Raw genomic sequence first — 20,614 nt, forward strand, 5'->3', positions numbered from 1 at the left:
CCACCATTGCCACCATTGAAAAGTTTGAGCTTCTAATTTTACTCTAAGTTTAAGATATAAAAAATATTTAAATGCATCCAGAAAAAAATCCATGGCACTATATTCTATATGGAATGAAGTTCTGATTGCGCATGCACCGATGGCAAAATAAATTATTTCATATTGTTTTTGTGTTAATTAGACATATATATACATGATTAAACACCAATTATTGTTCAAATGATGAATATCATTTATGCTCTGTCGACGGTGGAGCATCTTTAAAGTTTGGTTTATCAATTTTCATTTTTATGAGTACACTGTATATACGGACTCCTCAATGATGCATCAAACAACATTTCATAAATCGATCGGAACAATCGGGAACCTTCAATCATAACGCCCCGATGTTCATTATACCGGATATTAACATGTTCAATGTTCAAGCCATGAACAAAGATTTACTAAATATTGAGGGAAACATCGTTTGATTTAATATCTAAAAATCTTAAACAGATGTGTTGTCAAAACAGAAAGAGTTTTATTAGCTTGAGTTCATTATATGACATCAATTCGTCAAGGTTTGACTTGGTAAAGTGTATGTTCAAAAATGCCTAACTCATTGCTTACGTAAATACCAGTTTCATAGGCGCTAATGATCTTCTTACCCAAAAGGCTGAAAGGGACTCGGATGATTTCGGTTAAGGCTCCTAATGTTTTAAACACTACGTCTCTAACGACAACTAGATTAATTTTGTTTTTTAGTTAGTGACGTATCACTTAAAGGAGATGGGAGAAAGTAGAAAAAATATCCGGATAGAACATCCGACCTACAGTCAGAATCGGTCAACTACACAGAATCATTAGTGGTATACGCGGTAACGGAACACTGCCTATATATACATTGGTAATTCTTACCTTAGCCCTCAGTATAAGGATGTTGATGCAGAATATATCGAAGTTCCCGATCGTCGGAACTCTTAAATAAAATTGACAAATGTGTGCGAAATATTTTGCGTTCCTTTCACCTGTTGATAATAATGAATGAGTGTTAAAATCTGATAGTAGGTTAACTATTTGTGCTTCAACATGTCTGACATTCTGCCTCTAGTTGTGTATTAGTCAGGATGCCCGACGTTCTGTCACTAACCTTCCACCTCCTTGTTCCATTACCCCTCCGGATAGTTAAGGTGATCAATATATGCAAAATATACTTTATTCTTACTTCTTGTTTACAAGTTACTATATGACGTAGAATATAATCAAAGTATAGTAGTGACGTTTATTGAATGGCAGCGTTTTTGTCTTTGTGGCTTAACATTTCAGTGACAAACAAATGGACGTAAAAGTAGTACGTAGAACATTATAAGCATTAATAGTTTAAAGATAAAATGTGCATTCGAACACCTGTTTTGAGACTAAGGTCTAGAACCAGTGTATTGCCTCCTTCTTTGGTAATTACAGTTGGTATCACATCCCAAGTATTCACAATAAGCATCGCCATGGAAACAGCATTGAGAGCACATTCCATTTCTCGGTATAGATGGACCGAGGCCTGCGGCTGGAAAATAAGTAATGATTGAAGTGAACTTTGAATTAACAATAAGCAGGAAAAGACGAAATCAGAAAAGAAAATACCAATCTGCGATTTTCTTTTGGGTTGATAAATTGACAGCATAAAAGAATGAGTGAAAGTGTTATTGGTATGTGATGTTACGGTATGAATAATAATAAGTAAATAATAATAATAGACTTTATTTAGACTTGATAACATGCATGTATTGAGTCAAAGAGTCGTTGAGCATTCGCCCCTGTGAGGAAGGCTCTGGTTTTGTCCTCTGGCCGAGACACACCAAAGTCTATAAAAGTGGTACTTCTGCTCCTGCTCGGCACTGAGCATACAGGGAGTGGGACGACTGGTTCGCCCGTTGTCAGTATAATGTGACCGGTGGCGTGTGTTGCTTAGTGCCTTCTGCGGTATGCTTCAGTGATACAGCACTAAAAAAAGGGCAGCAGTTCCACCATACAAGAAGACACAACACGAACATACAGCAGTCACACAAAACACAAACCTCGCACTTCACGCTACACACTGCATGCATGGGAGGCCGTCCTTACATGACCGTAGCTGTTAATAGAACGTTAAAATAATCAAACAAACAAACACTCGTCTCACATATGGTCAAGTAATTGACGCCTTTGTGTGATGAGTGAGAGACCTCCTGTTTGGGTTGCATGGGCACATTTTCCCAAACCTTGGAAGCCTTTGAATATTTACATGTTTCTGTGGAAATAAGTTTTTTTCCGAGTTTGAAGAATACAAATGTAACAGTTGTGTATACACAAACTATTTACAACCGAACCTACTTTAGTTCAAACAGTACAAATGTACAAAATTTGCGGCCTCTTGGCTATCCCATGGTACATGGAAACAAACAAAAAACCCAGTTAATTATACGAGACCTGTTAAAAAGTGATTCTTCATGTTCATTACTTACACGATGAATTTTGTAATATACAACTGAGGTCACTTAGAGCGAAACTTCAAGTCAAGCATTATATCAGGATATAAACAATGATTGCATCTAAAAATCAGGATAAGAAAAAGCAAGTAATAACTAAAACACAAATTATTGCAATTATTGCTCTAAAAAGAGCTGCATGGAATAAAATAGTTTTGGCTATACACATGAGAAAACTCATGCATAATGTTGATGAAACGATGAAATGCTGAATTGATACGATGATAAGATGAGAAAACGTTCATATTTTGTTTAAATTGCCGATATCCTTCAGATAATTGAAAATGCGATTATGTCTAACGACATGGAACAAGGTGTACATGTCGGAGACATCATAGTACTTATCTCGTATGTGTTTAAAATCAATACAGTGCACTAAAATATGCTCACTGTGAGAGGAGAATCACATGCCTGACAGGAGGATCTTCCCCTCTCAATGGATAGGAATGTGTAAAATATGTGTGTCCAGTTCGAATCCGAGAGACAACAACTTCCTCTCTGCAGTCTCTCCGACTGGACAGTTTAGGATTAGGTGTAGGTTGTATTTTAAACAGTTTATTGTTTGTTGCGGTAGACTACCTTTATTGTCAATGGTGTTTGATAGCTGACTGAAAAGAAGGTTTGAAGTCAGTGTATGTTAGTTTCAAATCTGTTTGTGCTAGGCGAAGAGCAGTCTTAGATGCTTTATCGGCCTTTTGGTTCCCCTTTACACCCACATGACTGGGAATCCAGAGATAAGTAATTTGAGTTTTGAAGAAAATCGAAATGTTCGATTCAAAAGATTTTGGATTAATGTGTTTCTAGGGTTTCTTGATTTCAAAGCCTGAAGGACCGAAAGAGAGCGGGAACGAATGATTGCTTTATTAATGCGGTGTTCTTCGACATGGTCAAGCGCCAGACTGATAGCACATGCTTCCGCAAAGAAAATGGATGCATCACCCGGGAGTCGGATAGAGGAACAGTGGTTAGATGTACAGCATGCTGCCGCACATTATCACCATCTTTTGAGCCGTCAGTATAGATCTGAACATGGTCAGGGAAAGCTCAATGCACGAAAGAAGGATTTGTGTTTTTCGCGTAATGCACTGGACTTTGCCTTCTAATGAAGAGATAAATTGATATTAGGTGTCTGAATGAGCCATGGTGGTATATCCGATACGGTGTACTCGCCAATGGTGTCGAAATTTATATTAAGTTCCTGCAAAAAATTTGAAATTCTAATGCCAATGTTGGTATGAGCATTTGATTTTGTGTAAATATTTCTTTCTTTGAGGATGTATTGAAATTAATTTTTGAGACGTACTCTTTCCTAGTACTCTTCTTGTCGGATTTGATAGACCTTCGAACTTTTGCCCTCCAATTTTTAAAATGTTATATTTTGAGACGGTTGGCGAAGCCAAGTACCACCTCAGGGCTTCATTTCTACCAGATCTATTGATAAATGAATCATTTGGGAGAAGGAACTTTGTAGGTATTGGCACGGATTTTGGCATAGTTTCTGTAGCGATAGATGTGATCCTAAATTGAACCAAGTCCGCCTGATGTAATTCCAACGAGAAATACACTCCTCAAGTTTAGGAGACCCTATGTTTTTAGTATAATTGGAAAGTGATCGCTCCCACACAGATCAACGTTGACCCTTCAATCATAATCCAGAAGAACTGATGGATGGCACAACGACAGATCAATGTGTGTAGGTGATCAAGAGGCAGGGTGTAAGTCTGTTGGGCCATTGGTGTTATAAAGACACAAGTTGTTTTTATCAATAAACTCTTCGATACGCCAACCTCTATCATCAGTGCCTGGGGAGCCCCAGAGGCTATTATGAAGAATGTAAATTTCTATTATATCGAAAAAAAAATTGTGGGGGCCAAAATTTTTATAGAGTGCTAGTCAAAACTAATACCGTAATAACTGGGGAACCTCTTTTGACTATGAAAAAAAACATGGAAATATAGATATAATAAACCCTTCATGTCTATCAATAATACTAAACTTCAGTGGCTTCCGTTCCGAATTTAATATATATATATATACTAAAAAATTACATTTATCTTTGTTAAATTAGTCTCTCTAATTGTTATGTGCTTTAGAAATGGAGACGATCATTCATCTATTTTGGAAATGCTCTGAAGTTCAGAACTTTTTAGCTAATTTTGAAAATCTTTTAGATGTTCTGTTTAATCCGTTTGCAATTAAAAAAAAATGTTTTTATTTTTTTGTAAAACTTAATAATAACGGCATATATCAAAGAGTATATAATGAAATTGTTCTTTTTATTAAACTCTATATTTACATGTTTACATGGTTCTTAAAATGTAATGGCTCTTTTTAAACTATTACAGAATATCATTATGTTCAAAGATATATATCTTATGGAAAAGGAGAAAAAACTTTTAGAAAGATTGGAAAAAATGGTTTAAGCTGGTAGAACTTGCAAATCACCAACCATTTATTATATTAAAATATGGTATATATTTATTTGTTGTCTTACGTACATGTGGTGTCATGCTTGAATTTAATTGGGATGTTTAACAGTAATGTTTTATTCAATCTCACTATCAGAAAAAATGACTATTCTTCTTGCTTTCATTTTTTCCATCCTTCTTTCTTTCTTTCTTTCTTTCTTTCTTTCTTTTCTTTTACCCCTGTTTCCATGGGTTTATTTACGGTGTATCACATAAGAATTTATCTGCATTTAATACTTATTCTTCATGATCTCTCTTCATTCTAGTTCACCCTATCATTCCTTCTTTCCCAATTCTTTAATCTTTATTTGATCTCATTTTTTCTCTCTCCCTCCTCCCTTTCTATCCCAATCAATATAACTATAATGGTGCATGAAAGAATGGCAGAGTGAAAGGTATACATAAAACAAAACTTCATATGTATTCATATCTACTGATTATGTGATGAATGTAAAATTGATGTATTGTTTGAAAAAAAAAAAAAAAAAATAAAAATAAAAAAAGTAAAATCCGTCTTGAACTTCTCGATACATATTGAGGTGAGGATGACCAAGACGCCGAATATTTTGTACAAGAAGAGACATTTGTACTGTTTAGATTATACACTTTCTCCCTCTGGAGTAGTTACAAACTTAAGGTAGATCCACTGATGTCCAAAATGTTAACGATAGAACATGTAAACAATGCATTGTTACTTACCTACTGCAGGCCGACTTTTATAATTCAGTTGAAGGTGGCCATGGATGTGGGAGGCGGAGGCAGTCGGTTGGAGGATAGTGTTGCAGCAGATGAAAGCGACCACAACTAGAAACCACATCTTACTGTTTGTTATGTTTGTATATCAGGACAACAACAAAACATGTAACTACATTATACTTAGTGGCCCAGTAAGATGTATTGCCAATCTATGTGCTTCATCACAGATAATTGATAGCTCAATTTAAAGTACTGTAAACAACAGTTCATATATAAAGAGAAGCATACATGGGGCGTTTTGTGCGGATGTTAATTCTTTTTAGTAAAAGAAGCGTTTAAGGTCACTGTGCTGTGTTATATATTAACCAGTAAGGATGTATTTCAAAGTAGATTTTATATTTAGACTATTCTTGATCTATCTCAGAGTTTAAAGTACCGTGACTTAGTGCAAAAACGTTACAAACAAGACTGGCGTAGATTCGATATAAAATATTGTATGGATAACACGCACCTTGCATTTTGTAAATATATTGAAATTTCCTGTGTCAGAATCAAAACTGGCGTATGGTTTAAACCAATGGTTGACTATACAAGTACATCAATGTCCAGTTATTTACCTTGTAATTTTGTCTGTTTGTCGATATTCACAGTAGAATTTTGTTTCTTATTCAACTACACTTGGTTTTTTAAAAATAAAACCGGAAGCGAAGTTGATTGGCTGCCGTTTGCTCTACTAAATGTGTATACGGCGGCCATTACAAATGTATGAAATAGAAGGGTCTCGGAAGTATTTCATTGTGCAGAGTTGTTTAATTTCATAATTGGGATGTAACATGGGGGCAGTGGAGTACATAAGATCCCAATATATAGGTATGTGTACGTTTTCCCGGCATTGCATGGACGATATATTAGAAATATGCCGCTGACGTAGCATAGGCCAAATCTGGCCTACGACTTCACATTTTTAAGAGGTACCGCGAGCTGACTGTATATAAGGCAAAAAAATAAATAAATAAAAAAAAAATAAAAAAAAAGCCTAATAATATAGGCAGGTTTAGCGGACTAGATAACGTCGCACCATTCTCGGATATTTTTCATAGTGGTATCCAAAAAACGTATTGGCCATCCAGAAAGCCAGATTTAGTATGAAAACAAAGAAAAATTAATTCTTGATTTTTAAAACGCAAAGTTTTTGATATTACTAATGACATGGAATCGTTGATTAGTTAAATTTTCATAGGTTTCACATTTTATGATTTTTTAAAACTCAAATCAGCCGTGGATATCTACATAGAAACATTTTGATTCTTGGCAATAAGGGAGGTAACTTGACATGTGTGGTGACCTTAAAAATTATGTTTCATTTTGTACATATTTTGAAAAATTAGTACATTGCAAGGTCATTGGTCAAACAATGTATTCCATTGACGTACATTAATGTGTATTGACTTTACAATGTTAATTATCATGCTCGATGAATTCTACCTTTTCAAAGTACGCGAGGTATTTGTCAATGGACTGACACTATTCCAATTTGCATTTAATGATCATTTCTTTTTTATGTTATAGAAATATAACAGAAAATCCAAATAAGCTACGAAGCTATTTATGAATTTTAGGTGAAGACATAATTTAATATGAGTCTCGGAATCATATGTTATTACTGTGTTGAAATGTTATAGAGATGTGTATTCTGTACTCTCTTCTTAAATAGCTTCGCGGTGAATTTAGTTTATTTAGATTTTTGTTATATCTGCATAACATAATACACAATACAATTTAATCCTTAAATATCACATTATGATAATAAATGTCACAATAAACAAATAGTACACATGTACAATAACATTTAATCAAAACGCTAGTTACATATAAACACAATAGCTCAACACTCAGATGAGAGACACTGAATATACATGTTTAATATAGGCAGTTAGCGTACATATACATATCATAGTTGTCTAATCAGCAGTTTCGAAGTGTCCGCGATGCCGTTGCTGTATAATTCTGACCTGAGTATGCTAGTCAACAACAGACATATTCCTGTGAATCATCACAAACATGTATTTATCCTCCCGTGTGTTTGTGCGATCAGTTCGCTGGACATATAAAGTTGATATACTCTGGAATAGAGAAATTATCAAGTATCAGTATATATTTGTATTTATATCAGTGGGATTGTTGATAGCTCCGTTACTTAATAATAATACCGATTGGTCGGTTGGTGTCAGAGTCGAGCGTAACTAGGCTAGAATAGGTTAAGAACATCACCTTTATGTTATATTTCTGCGTTTAAATATCTTCAGACATATCGCGCAGTTTTATCTCCAATTTTACGTTTTCGTACATAATATCATAACAACATATCGATTTCTGCAGTACTATAATACGGGAGTAAGGTTTGATATAAGTCCGAACAACTATTACAGCATATTACCAATGTATGTAGCCGATAGAAAATCAGTATTAATTCACGTGGCGTACTAGGTAGTGATATTTTCTTGTAACAGGAGAAGAAAATATGTAGTGGTCAGAGCGGGATTCGAACCCGGGACCTCCGAACTCTAGCCGAATGCTTTACCGCTGGCCATCGATGATCGACCCATGGTCAGTCCACTCCCGCTACACTCCTCCCTCCTTTTTCAAACTCTTCGCCCTCAAAGACACACGAGACCCTTATACCAACAACGTGTGTATTTTAGTTGGGTGCCAATTTTGTAACATGAGAGGAGAAAATGTAGTGGCCATATCAGGACTCGAACTCAGGACCTCCGAGCACTAGCCGAATGATATATCGCTCAGCTACGTATATAACTGGTCTGTTATATATCACTATGCAAGGGACATGCGTATAGCATTCCTAAAACATTTTCCGTTACAAGTTTTGTAAATCTCAAGCATATAATTTATTATTACCTACATGCATTTCTTAATTCACATATCTTACATATTAAAATTCTACATAACGTAATTTTACTTTAATGTTTCTCACATATTTATTCCATGTCAACTTTACAAAATATTTAGCGGTTTTAACCAGGAATGGGGCATATTGCCATGATTTCATTCTATGTTAAAATTGTGTTACAATCCAGTATTGATCTATCTTTAAAAAAGTAAAAAAGCTTACCATCAACTGAGATCTTGCCATCCTTATCTGTATCCATCAGATTCATCAAATCGGTAAATTCTGTTTCACTTAATCTTTCGCTGCCTTTCTTCATCATTATTACTCTGAATTCATTACTGTCTAAATAACCATCACCGTTTTGATCAAAGGTCTTAAACGCCTTTCTCAGTTCATCTTTAAGAGCAACGGGTCCTGGCTCATCTGCGTATGCTTGTACAAATTCTTCATAAGTCAAAGTGCCATCTTCTAAAAATCGTGAAAATGATAATGTGTGAATTGATTTTCTAACCCAGCAAAATTTCAGGATATGACATATATCATAAAAAGAATCACTATGGTATTCATTCTTTCATTTTTTGGTCCAATTTTAGTTGCAAATCATTTTTTCTCTTTATTGTGAGTGTCAAAAATCACACAGACCACCGTTTTATCTATTGCATTCTCAAATGGTTGCTATGGGACACGTCGCTAAATTAAACCAACTTACTTCCACTATCTGCTTTATTCATAAACATTTCCATCTCTTTATCTGTCTTGGCATTGTTAAGGAGAGACAGTAAGAGTTTCAGTTCTTTAAGGTTCAGTGATTTGGTCCCATCCTCGTCTACAATGTCGAACTTAGACTTCACTTCTGGAAAGGTAAATGCCCATATGTAAGAAACCAATCGCCGGAAAGAATAGGATAATGAAAACCCAAATCGCTTTGGCAAATACTTATGTCTTTGTGAAAATAGCCAAACTTTTCTAACAATGCATTTAAAAGTTTCTCGTATACGGTTGATATGTTGTTCGGTCAACCATAGCTCCAACATCGAGTAAACTGACATAATTTTGTGAACCCTTTCACCACTGTAGACCACAATGGATTCGTTCAGATCAATTAAAGGTAAAGTCTACTAAAGTTACATAGGGATGAAAGAGTTAAATATGTAAAAATGAGGTCTAATACAGATCCATCCAAATACATTACTTTGCCTAGATACTCACCCGCCTTCTGCTTGTCGTTTAACTTAGGCTGAAAACATAAAAAAAAAGTTTTATTAGGTAGTGACAGTAACATCACACATTGTTGGTGACTTAGACTGAAAGTAAAGAAGATTAACATCTAAACATAGAAGATATCAGGAATCGTACGTGAGTGGATATATTTAGCGAACGACGTCTAACTTCGAAGCCATACAGTCGACCACAGTGTACCGTTATTCGAATATTTTGATTGACATCAAAGGATCGAGCTACCTGTCTCAGCCGTCAGGTTTGCTCTGCTGTTTGCTATACCAACAATGATAGTAACCACTAGAATGTCGAGGATGTAACTAGATATGCCACGAGCATATAGGTTAGTGACATACAGAGATTATTTAACGAGTTTGAAAACTTTCATTATTCGTAATCATGAGTATAAGGCAACGCATGTAGGTAATGACGTTATGATTATACTGTTGTACATGACCGTACATAATGGTGTAACGAACCACTTGCGTGATAAACTGTAAGTTATAATATTTCATGATAACAAAATCACTTAACCGATTAAAACTGGAGACAGACCTCATTTTTGATTCATTGCACAAAGAAACATGACAGAAAAGACAAGCTTAAATATCTTGAAACATGAACCCAGTTAGTCACCCGTTCCTTCCCTGGAAGGTATGTTTTTTGATTAACTATGGTCATTAGTTTGTCTATATTCGTTGATTAACTATGGTCATTAGTTTACTGCTGTCTATAATCGTTGGGTGTTCTCAGTCGATTTATAATAACAATAATAAAAAGGTATGAACAAAAGATCCGGCCTGTTAACTGGTTAATCTGATACATTGGGTATTTTGTAATTCTTGGCCTGTATATGAGTGTAATGATAGCTGGAGACTTACCCAGTACGCACACGACAGATAAATATAGCGATATTAGTGTAATTAATTAGATAATAATTGGCTTCGTTTCAGCTAAGATTTATACCAATGATCAAAGAGAACAGTTAATTCAGTGCACGCAGCTGTGTCTAATCTAGTTTCAAGAATAAGGAAAGCGGTCATTGAAAAACACTACTGGATATTGGAAGCCGGGTTACATAAAATTTACACGGGCATCATTATCATATACCCTCATAACCTCAACAAAAAACAAAAATTATGTTCCTTATATTTACAGTTTTTCATCCATTTTTTTCTTTCTCCCTTCGTCGTCAACAAATTCGATTGATGTTTCCCGCCGCATTGCTACGCCAACGGCTTCTCACGTAACAACAGAATCGCCGCATGTGTTGAACTATCATTATACACTGATAATGTTGATACTAGAAAGCATGGTTATTGAGTCCATGCCAGTGCAAACTGTAAATAAATGTCTATTTTTTCGTTCAAAACAAATTAATGGAATTTTGCATTCATATTTGTTTTATGCGACAATTAATACAGTTACTTTGATAATAGGTATAAATCCACCACATGTTTTAAGAGGGGAGTAGGCAGGCAGTGGTTGAAATAGTACAGGTTCCAGAATTTAAACATGCGCACGAATTATTCATCGAGACAGTATTACCTTTTTTTTCTCTCTCATTGATGTTGAGATAGAATGGTTTGTTTATGTGTCGTTAGTGATATTTGTTATGACATTTAAACACTTAAACAAATAAAAAAATAATAATAATAATAATAAGCGTTTATACAAAGAGTAATTCGTAAAATTTTCGATTCACATTTCCATTCTTTTTTATACCTCATAACCTATCATTTACATATGATAAAAACGTGTCTCTGATATGTTTATATTTATGCTTGAGTAAACGATAACGCTATAAAACCATACCCACCCCATTGGACAATGGCAAAATACTGATAACAAGGTTTTATAGCATTTGTTTTTATTTATTCTTATTTGTTAAAATTCCATAATCTCGTCCAGAAAACAGTTACACGGAATTAAACAAAAAAACAAAAAGAGTATCGTTATACGGAAATGTACCAAGATGATATAACCATGAGTTAATAAGTATCACAATATGTATCTGATTCAAATCTAAGAAACGATCTCAAACTGAATTATCATTTATTCCTGTATCAGTTTCAAATGTAACGTATAGAACGCTCTTTCAATATTGTTCAATTTGTTTTCAACTTTCATGATCTTCAAGTCAAGATCAAAAGAACTTATCATCTTCTCTCGTTTTTGTTTTTGATAGTGTCATATCTGTCAATGAAAGTTATCATATATGTTTAATTATCAAGGATTATTTTGACTGAAAACGTTCAAATATTCAAATAAGTGTACATTTTAAAAGAATTCTGAAGGGAACATTAGCACAAAAATAAAAAAAAAATAATAAAATAAAAAAAATAACGTGACGCTACTCTAATTGGTATACTTTTTGAAGATGTTTGTTGAAATTTTCAAACATGTGCTTGAATTAAAATTTTCTCTGGCCATTCCACAGATAGATGCCTTTAACTTTAATTTCATTATTTGTTTATTTGTCAGCAGTGCATATAGTTATAAATAGAGAGCTTTGAAGCATTCCCAATCCATCCATGTGTGCTAGCAGATTTGAGTTCCCGAAAGTTACACCTCCTATTTGATTTGAATAATAAATGTCTAAACCTGATAAAAATGTCTGAATTCATTTAAGGAAAGTTCAAACATTTTTTAGTTTATTGAAGTCACATATCTGTCAAAAATATCAAATTCAGCAATTATTTTCCTTGTTGTAAAAAAAACATGGTGCTTTTAGGTTTGTCGCAAGACGTCGTTTACCGGATTTTTTTTCGCAATTTCATATTTTTTGTTTAAATAGGGATAGTGAGCAACATGAAAGATAATACCATATGAAAATTGTCACAGTTACTATTAAGCACCTTCATTTTTGTGCAGGACAATTATTGTCAGTTCAGAGTTCAAACTGAAAATTCTGCTTCATTTATATTAAACGTGTACCATTTTGGGTAGTGTACCAATTTGGGTAACGCCACGTTATAGAAATGTCCTGAATCACACGGATCAATGGTCAAAAACGTTTCTTAAAAGATCCAGGTGTTTACATTACTTAACCTTCTTTATTTTAATATGCAAAAACATCTTATAAGACATAAATTAATGTATTATGTTTTTAACACATATTGTAAAGCGCTGACATGAAATTTAGCAAATTTTAATAATTTTGTTTATCTCTTGGCAATTGTTACTGTTTAACCTAACGCGAATAGATAAAAGAATATTGGAAATCACGTTTCGACCTCTTGGTTTTTATACTAATTTGACATAATTTAAGCAATATTTAGAACATACTTACCATTCTTCTTGCGATGGCTACCTCTGCGCTGTTAGTATTGAGGAATATAAGACAGTAAAACTATTAAAACTATGTAAATATCATAATGCTTGATCTTTCCAGCCCACCACGTTGGCAGTGAGTACGTTGTTAAAACAAGTTAAATACCTAACTCTATAATAAATGTGACAATGCCAAATCTAAATACCACTACAGAATCGCTCAAAATAAATTTTATAGATAACTTAACAATGACGTTTAGTGTGGCTTGATGACAATCTTTTTGTTTCCTAAAGTGTACACGATCAACTGCTACACAAGTACACCACATATAAGACACGTTAATATGAAGGACAAAATATAAAATGATCTGTTGAAGAGTCATTATAAGATGTGAAAACACTGCTGAGGATAACTAACAATCTGAATATTAGACTATTCCGATGTCAATGCCTACCAAAAACGGTTGATAAACATTTTACAACTTTGATACAGTAATAATTATAAACTTGTAAGAGAGGACAATTATTCTGTCTAAAAATGATAGACATGTGCGGAACCTTTTAATTAAAATTAATCCATATTGTCGGTGAAACAAAAGGGGTTGGGGAGTCATAATATTTTTCGAATAACTTACTCTCGAAGTACGAATTATTATAGTGAGATTAAACAAATCGACAGTCCTGGTTTATGTATTTGTACCTCCATCGGTACATTCCACACGTACCTTTTGTGTCCTACATTCTCCCTTCACAGTGAACAGTCATAAGCTATCAATAACGTCGCCAACCCGATAGGGTTAATGCACTTTATTTCTTCGTACCCATCTATCATAACTCGCTTCTGGCATCGCTATTTAAGCAAGGATTTCGTCTGGAAACGTTTCAAGTGTTAACAATCTAAAGGTGTTACAATTGATATATATATAGTATAATTTTGAAAATCCGTGTAAAATAAAATCCAAGAATCAGAATGCTCTCTAAAACATTACATGGATTACACATGGATTCACATGAACCTAAAATGAAAAAAAAGAAAGAAAATCGCGTCAGTTTGTACATATGACAACACAATGATCGTACCATTTGTTATTGTGTACCTATCTTTATGCTGGATAGATATTGATTCGCATAGAATATGGATGCCGAGGGAACTTAGTGGTGTTTTGAATGCAAACTTTCGAGTTTCGATAGACTCGCCAATATCATCGTAACATATACTTATTTACATTCAGAAACAGACAAGCAATATGCGGATATAATTTTGATGGGAAATATGTTTTATTTTTAATTTAATTAAAACCTTTTCTCATAATTTAAAACATGCTATTTCGGAAAATAGCCAATTTTAATTCAGAATCGCAGAGAGCAAATTATTTGCCTCAGAAAAGCTAATATATTTGCTGTTGGATTGGACTGAATTGAACCAAAAGTTTGGGATTATGCATATAAACTTTCAAATATTGCAATATTTAATAGAAAACAATTCAAATCCTCAACGTATGTAATCATTGTATGTTATTTTGTATGTATATATAATAAAACAATTACAGAAAACTTTAAAAATCCTAAATGGATAAAATGAAAAGTTGAAGATTGATACGTATGCGCATATTTCAGAGCGAAAAATACGGGGTATGAGAAACTAACTCGGTCATAATTTAAAAACAAATGTGATGATATATACCTTTTATTGGCTATTCCTATTGGAAATATGTTTATTTTTATTAAATGATGATAAATTTGATTCATTTTCACATAAAGACGTGATTTTTTTTGTAAGTTTTTTCACTAAATTTGGGTTAGAAATTGCGATATTTCGTTGTATGACGGGAAACTTATATCATTTCATAAAGTTATGAATTATATTGCTCATGCTGAAGGTATAAATATGATATGGATATATGCTTTACATATCAAGGGAAGTTGAAAAATACTTTAATTCCGCACATATCTTTAAGTTCACATGAGAGAAAAAATAACCTGATGACATATGCTTTTTATGTAATTTTCGTGATCAGAGAATGCCAAAGATTAAACAAATAAAAAAATAAACGAAGTTCTTCAGAGGAAACCAGAGGGGACGGTCTACCTTAATTGTCCCTACATGACAATTTCTTTCATCAATATGTTAGAATAATATGTGAAGTCATAGAACAGAAAAATAATATATGATTATGCTATTGGGAAGAAATGTGATATTGTCCTCATGTATTCACATTAAGCAATTTATTTAAAACATACATGTTAACATTCCACTTTGATGTTTTATAGACTTGAGTTTGAAATGGCGACTGTAAAGTTCTTACATATAAAGGGTACATAACGTAAAAACTTCAAGATGGCACTGTACATTATCATTCTTCATTCATATCTCTATATCAGCATGAAACCTGGAATTGTAAGGGAATTATTTTAGATAAGATCCTACTGGTTTTGCATATATTACTTATATCATTGTCTACAAACTGGGGCTACGTAAAGAATGTGTATGGTCTTTTACTGTATGTTGGGGCGTTGTTTAGCCACCATCTTTGTAAGCCTGTAAGGGTAATATACAAAGCTTACAAAGATAGTAACTAAATTACGCCCCAACATAGTAGTAAGGGTATTATACCCCGAGGTTACAAAGATGGTGGCTTAACCTCGCCCCAACATATTAGTAAGGCAAATATACCCAGACTTACAAAGATGGTGGCTAAACTACGCCCCAACAAAGCTAATATACCCAGACTTACAAAGATGGTGGTTTAACCTCTCCCCAACAAAGCTAATATACACAGACTTACAAAGTTGGTGGCTAAACTACGCACCAACATAGTAGTAAAGGTAATATACCCAGGCTTACAAATATGGTGTTTTAACCTCACCCCAACCTAGTAGATTCAATGCATTGTTATCAACAATAGGCAATTTGAATTTGCTTTTTTTCTTTCTGGCGTATGCTTAATAAAAAAACAATGGTAAACAACAAATCTGCATGGAGTTCTTCGTCTATAACTTAAAGAGTAGTCTCCCTTTCTACTGCAAATAAAGCATTATGTTTCACGCATAACATAATTATAGGGGTTTTGTAAGTGAAGAGAAATAACTCCTGTAAACTTTTAAAATAAACAGTGAACCTTTATCCCGGAGATTTAAAAGTAAGAGAATTATTAACGATTTTATTCCATTTCTGTAATAAAACACAAATGTTACATGAAGATTTAAACATTGGTTGTCATATTTTTGCCATAACAGATGGATGACGGACATACAAAGATAGAAACAACACTTCAGTCCATTTAAAATATTTTAATTAGAATATAGTTTCATATTTATCAATTTTAAGGAAATGTCAATATTCTTTCAGTAAATTTTCACACAGATCTAAACCCGGATTTTTCGTGATCTCTTGAACTCTGATGAAGATATCAGTACGTCAGAGCCTAACTGACAATGTTAATATTGGAAATTATCATATATTAGGCTTAGTGGCAACATATAGGTAATGTGCAGTTACAATTTATTTTAATATTCCATGATATATGTTCACAGTTGCATATAGGATATTTTTAAATTCAATTACTGATGCTTAAATGCCTAATAATTTACAATGTTATATGACATATCATGTACGTAAAATGAAAGCCGATTACGATGTCCACATTATGTTAAAGTAGATAAATGATGTCATTACCATAACAGAATGCTACTACCCAAAACAGAATCTCTGCTGTTATTTGACGCAGAGTAATTTTCTTGTAATAACAACATGCAGTTTTCATTTGAATCAACATACATATACCACTAACATTCATCTTGTAAATCATGCATGAATTGTAAATATTAAATTACAAAAACAAAAAACATTAATTCGTTCACTAAATAAAGCTTAACCGGTTTTTTTCTATGAAGTGCACCTTTTAGGAGTAGACGTGTTTTTATTTTGCTGTTGGACACAACCTTCTCGGTCTTGGTTCCATTCGTCAACAAAAATAATTTCTCACACATTAGAGATATTGTATAAAGTAATCGTCCATATATCATCTTACACTCACTTTTGTTTTACTTCCTGCTGCAATGAAATGTCGATATCACTTCTGCTGCATTCGTTGAAATGTGTTGGTGATATATGTCAGTGTGATGAATTCTTACCAAGGAGCACAATGATCTGACGGTTTAATACTACCTAGGACGTATGCATCATCCTCACAAATTCTGTAATTTAAAAAAAGTTGAACAGATTAGATTTTTCGCAGACCAAAAGACGCATAAAAAGAATTTGAGATTAAGTCCTATATAAATGAAATACGTATTGGTATCTGACATTCACAGTATTAATGTGTTTTGGAAAGGATATTCAGTAAATATAGAGAGTTTATCAAGTGGATTCGTTAGTATCTATAATTCAACAATTATTTGCTCAACATCCTGTCAAACGTTGATTTAAGGGTAGATTATTTTCTACCCAATACACACAACGCTTGTGATGAGAGTGTGTTTGCTCTGTTTCGACGCAAATCCCTGTCTACTTTACAGTGCAATCACACTGAAATATACTACCAATAACATCAACACTCTACTCTCGATCATAGTTTGATATGAAATTTAAGTAAACGGCAAAATACTGAATTATTGCTGTATAACCATCTGTATATCAGTAGAAGTATATAACACTTACCTTCGTAATTAACATGACCATCTCCGTCTATGTCCGCCTCCCTGACCATTTCCTCCACCTCCTCATCTGTCAACTTCTCCCCGAGGTTTGTCATAACGTGTCGTAGCTCGGCAGCACTAATAAAGCCATTCCCATCCGAATCAAACGTTTTGAAGGCTTCTTTTAACTCTGCATCACTGTCGTCATCGAAAATTTTTCGGGACATCATAGTTAGAAATTCCGGAAAATCTATCGTACCATTACCTTCAGTTTAAGAAAAGAATCATCACAATTAAGCCTGTTTTAAAATGTATTGTAAACTTAACATTATGTTTCATCCAACGGTTGATATATATAAATATAAACAATGTAAAATTAGCTGGCACTATCCAACTATCGTTTGGGGAAGAGGATTTTTTTTAATTCAGGAGTAAGATATAAGATTTAGCTTATCTCAATGGAAACACATCCTCATTTGCAATATGCGCCTACTAAGCATAAGTACTTTCAATTGAAATTAACAAAGTTTTTGCCACAACTACATCACCAGTGTTATAAAGAGTGACAGGCATTAATTTAAAATTCGCTATATTATTTATTAAATTTGTTTGTTTTACACGTCACATGGTATTTTGGTATTCTGTAACAATAATACCGTATCCATCATATAAGTACATAATGAGAAGTCTGTGTAGTGTAAAACATACCGTCGGTATCAACTTCATTGATCATATCCTGTAGTTCAGCCTCAGTTGGATTCTGACCGAGAGACCTCATCACTGTTCCCAGTTCTTTAGACGACACAAAACCATCTCCATCTTTATCAAACAGACTGAAGGCTTCGCGGAATTCTAGTATAAAGAACATCACAATGCATTCGAGTAAATATAAGGTGAGGACTGACCTAGTGTGTTATGTTCTGTATAAAGTTCTGATTAATATAAACACCGCTACATCATGAAGCACTTTCCAACCATAACTTTACATGAAGCATGGCTATTCCGTTATTTAACCCTTCGAGACGACAACTGAAACGTTGCGCAGATCGACGAAGTTAAACAAATACGAAATGATATTTGCAACAAACCGTTCATTCATGAAATTCTAAATAATATTTTCTGTAAATAAAATGATATTTACATATAGAATTGTGATAAAATGTCGGATTTACATATTCTGAATTATGATCGTACAGCAGAATACACCAACAGTTCAGAAACTGCTCGTTTGTAAATGATTTTACGATGCATGTTATATATTGTAAATGAGAAACACAAAAGGTGAGATAGTTGTTATAAAGAATGGTGATTACTTGATGAGTTAGATTTGACTATAGCTTACCTGCAATGTGTAAAGGTGAGATAGTTGTTATAACGAATGGTGATTTACTTTAGTTTTGACAATAGCTTACCTGCAATGTGTTCTTCTGTCATTTGGTCTGCCTACGGAGTAATCAAACAACAATGGAGTTCAAGGGTTTAAGCACATATCATCAGTATCATAGAATCAGAATAATAAGATATTAGATCTTATTTTTTTTTCTATATTTTGGCTGTAAAGGAAACGCAAGTATTGGTGGAACTGTCAATTAGTCATGCTAAAGGAAAATTCTCGATTATACGCGAGAAGCTGTGATGAAACAAGCTTCCGTAGAGACCTGCTATCATTTTATTCCAAAATGAATATTATCATGATGCAACATATAAACTGGTCAGAGAAATCATAACCTGATGAGGTAGTCCTAAGCTAAAGGTTACAACACCTCCAAACTCTTACTGATCGTATTACAATTACACAACAAATCTATATTATCGTATCCACGGCAGTGTGTTGCCTATCATGTAATTAGTTTATTAATATATAAACAAATAAAATTCTCACCATGTTGATTCATATATATCCTCTTCCGCTCAATGCGCAAACGGGTTGAGTGTTTCGACAAGTTTGCGCATGATAACGCCGTATATATATATATTGTAGTTTGAATTTTTCAGTACGCACATTTAACTCGATCACAATGCATTAAATGAACAATAGGATAAGTGTAACGTTACCGTTACGATATCTCTATTGAAGTCACAATATACAAGATCATGGGCGTAATGCATTAGTTTTACATGTCATATTGACTTTATGAAATCTTAAACAAAAGTATGAAAAAATCATTTTATTGTTTCTTTTTCGCCAATACCCTCCCTTTTGACACAAATTAATTTGTTTATCACTGTGCGGACCATTATTCAATTTAATTGTCTGACTGGAGACGGACAATCATATATAGCGAGTCATTAACCACGGAACTGGATCTACAGATTTGTAACAACATTTGTTTAGCTAAACTTTGATTAGTCGTCCTTCTTTAAAGTCTCTCAAACAATGGTTATCCACAAATATTGCTATGAATCCATTCACGATTTACATGGATAGGCTTTATTAGTGTTGGTAAAAGAATATAAAAATTTTACATGTTTGACCGTAATTCAACGAGAAACAAATGATTGCGACTACTTCGTTAAAGCTAAAAAAATTACCACATTATTAAACAATCATGTCTTATAACCGAAATGTACATTGCATTATATAAACCGATATGTCCAGACATGTGATGTACACATATATTGAACTAAATTCGCCTAACCATAACTGATATCGTGTAGACCCCTGCAATTTCATAATGGATTGTTCTTATCTTTGATTTAGGAGAGTCTAAATATGTCTTCAGGGTAATATGAGTTAATTATGGTCTCCTACTAACTATGATACGTATCTATCCCACCTCAATGACCTATTGGGCGATCCTTCAGCTTTATCATTAAATACCATCTCCATGGTATGTAGTCTCGGTTCATGAGACAATGACAAGACTATTGATAAGAACACATGAATGTTGAGATTTAGGGGGTAGTAGTAG

General features: G+C 33.7%; 2 protein-coding genes and 1 long non-coding RNA gene across 3 annotated transcripts; all 3 read right to left on the minus strand.

Moving 5' to 3' along the window:
- Positions 1-1,244: 1,244 nt before the first annotated feature.
- On the minus strand, positions 1,245-5,830 carry LOC138309238 (uncharacterized). Its single transcript, XR_011206225.1, has 2 exons — positions 5,669-5,830; positions 1,245-1,540 (listed from the first exon to the last, which is right to left on the minus strand). It is a non-coding gene; the product is annotated as an uncharacterized lncRNA (long non-coding RNA).
- Positions 5,831-7,495: 1,665 nt separating this feature from the next.
- Positions 7,496-13,808, minus strand: LOC138314458 (squidulin-like). The gene is made up of 6 exons (XM_069254814.1): positions 13,790-13,808; positions 13,084-13,111; positions 9,783-9,810; positions 9,283-9,426; positions 8,796-9,041; positions 7,496-7,788 (listed from the first exon to the last, which is right to left on the minus strand). Exons 2-6 carry the CDS (start codon positions 13,084-13,086, stop codon positions 7,757-7,759), a joined length of 453 nt encoding a protein of 150 aa, XP_069110915.1. The 5' UTR covers positions 13,087-13,111; positions 13,790-13,808; the 3' UTR covers positions 7,496-7,756.
- Positions 13,809-16,402: 2,594 nt separating this feature from the next.
- Positions 16,403-19,714, minus strand: LOC138314477 (calmodulin-like). Its single transcript, XM_069254837.1, has 5 exons — positions 19,585-19,714; positions 19,115-19,145; positions 18,411-18,554; positions 17,725-17,967; positions 16,403-17,261 (listed from the first exon to the last, which is right to left on the minus strand). The coding sequence occupies exons 1-5, from the start codon at positions 19,585-19,587 to the stop codon at positions 17,233-17,235; spliced, it is 450 nt and encodes a 149-aa protein (XP_069110938.1). The 5' UTR covers positions 19,588-19,714; the 3' UTR covers positions 16,403-17,232.
- Between the last annotated feature and the right edge of the window lie 900 nt (positions 19,715-20,614).

Source organism: Argopecten irradians, chromosome 1 (genome assembly GCF_041381155.1).
Source record: "Argopecten irradians isolate NY chromosome 1, Ai_NY, whole genome shotgun sequence".
NCBI classification, from domain to species: domain Eukaryota; kingdom Metazoa; phylum Mollusca; class Bivalvia; order Pectinida; family Pectinidae; genus Argopecten; species Argopecten irradians.

Excerpts from the sequence above, each read along its gene's own strand:
- LOC138314458 (XM_069254814.1), bottom strand. Across the intron at positions 9,042-9,282 it reads GAATAAAGCAGATAGTGGAA|AAGATGGCACTTTGACTTAT; the intron begins GTAAGTTGGTTT and ends CACGATTTTTAG. Across the intron at positions 7,789-8,795 it reads TGGCAAGATCTCAGTTGATG|AGTATATCAACTTTATATGT; the intron begins GTAAGCTTTTTT and ends TCTCTATTCCAG.
- LOC138314477 (XM_069254837.1), bottom strand. Across the intron at positions 17,968-18,410 it reads CAATGAAGTTGATACCGACG|GTAATGGTACGATAGATTTT; the intron begins GTATGTTTTACA and ends CTTAAACTGAAG. Across the intron at positions 17,262-17,724 it reads TGGTCATGTTAATTACGAAG|AATTTGTGAGGATGATGCAT; the intron begins GTAAGTGTTATA and ends TTTAAATTACAG.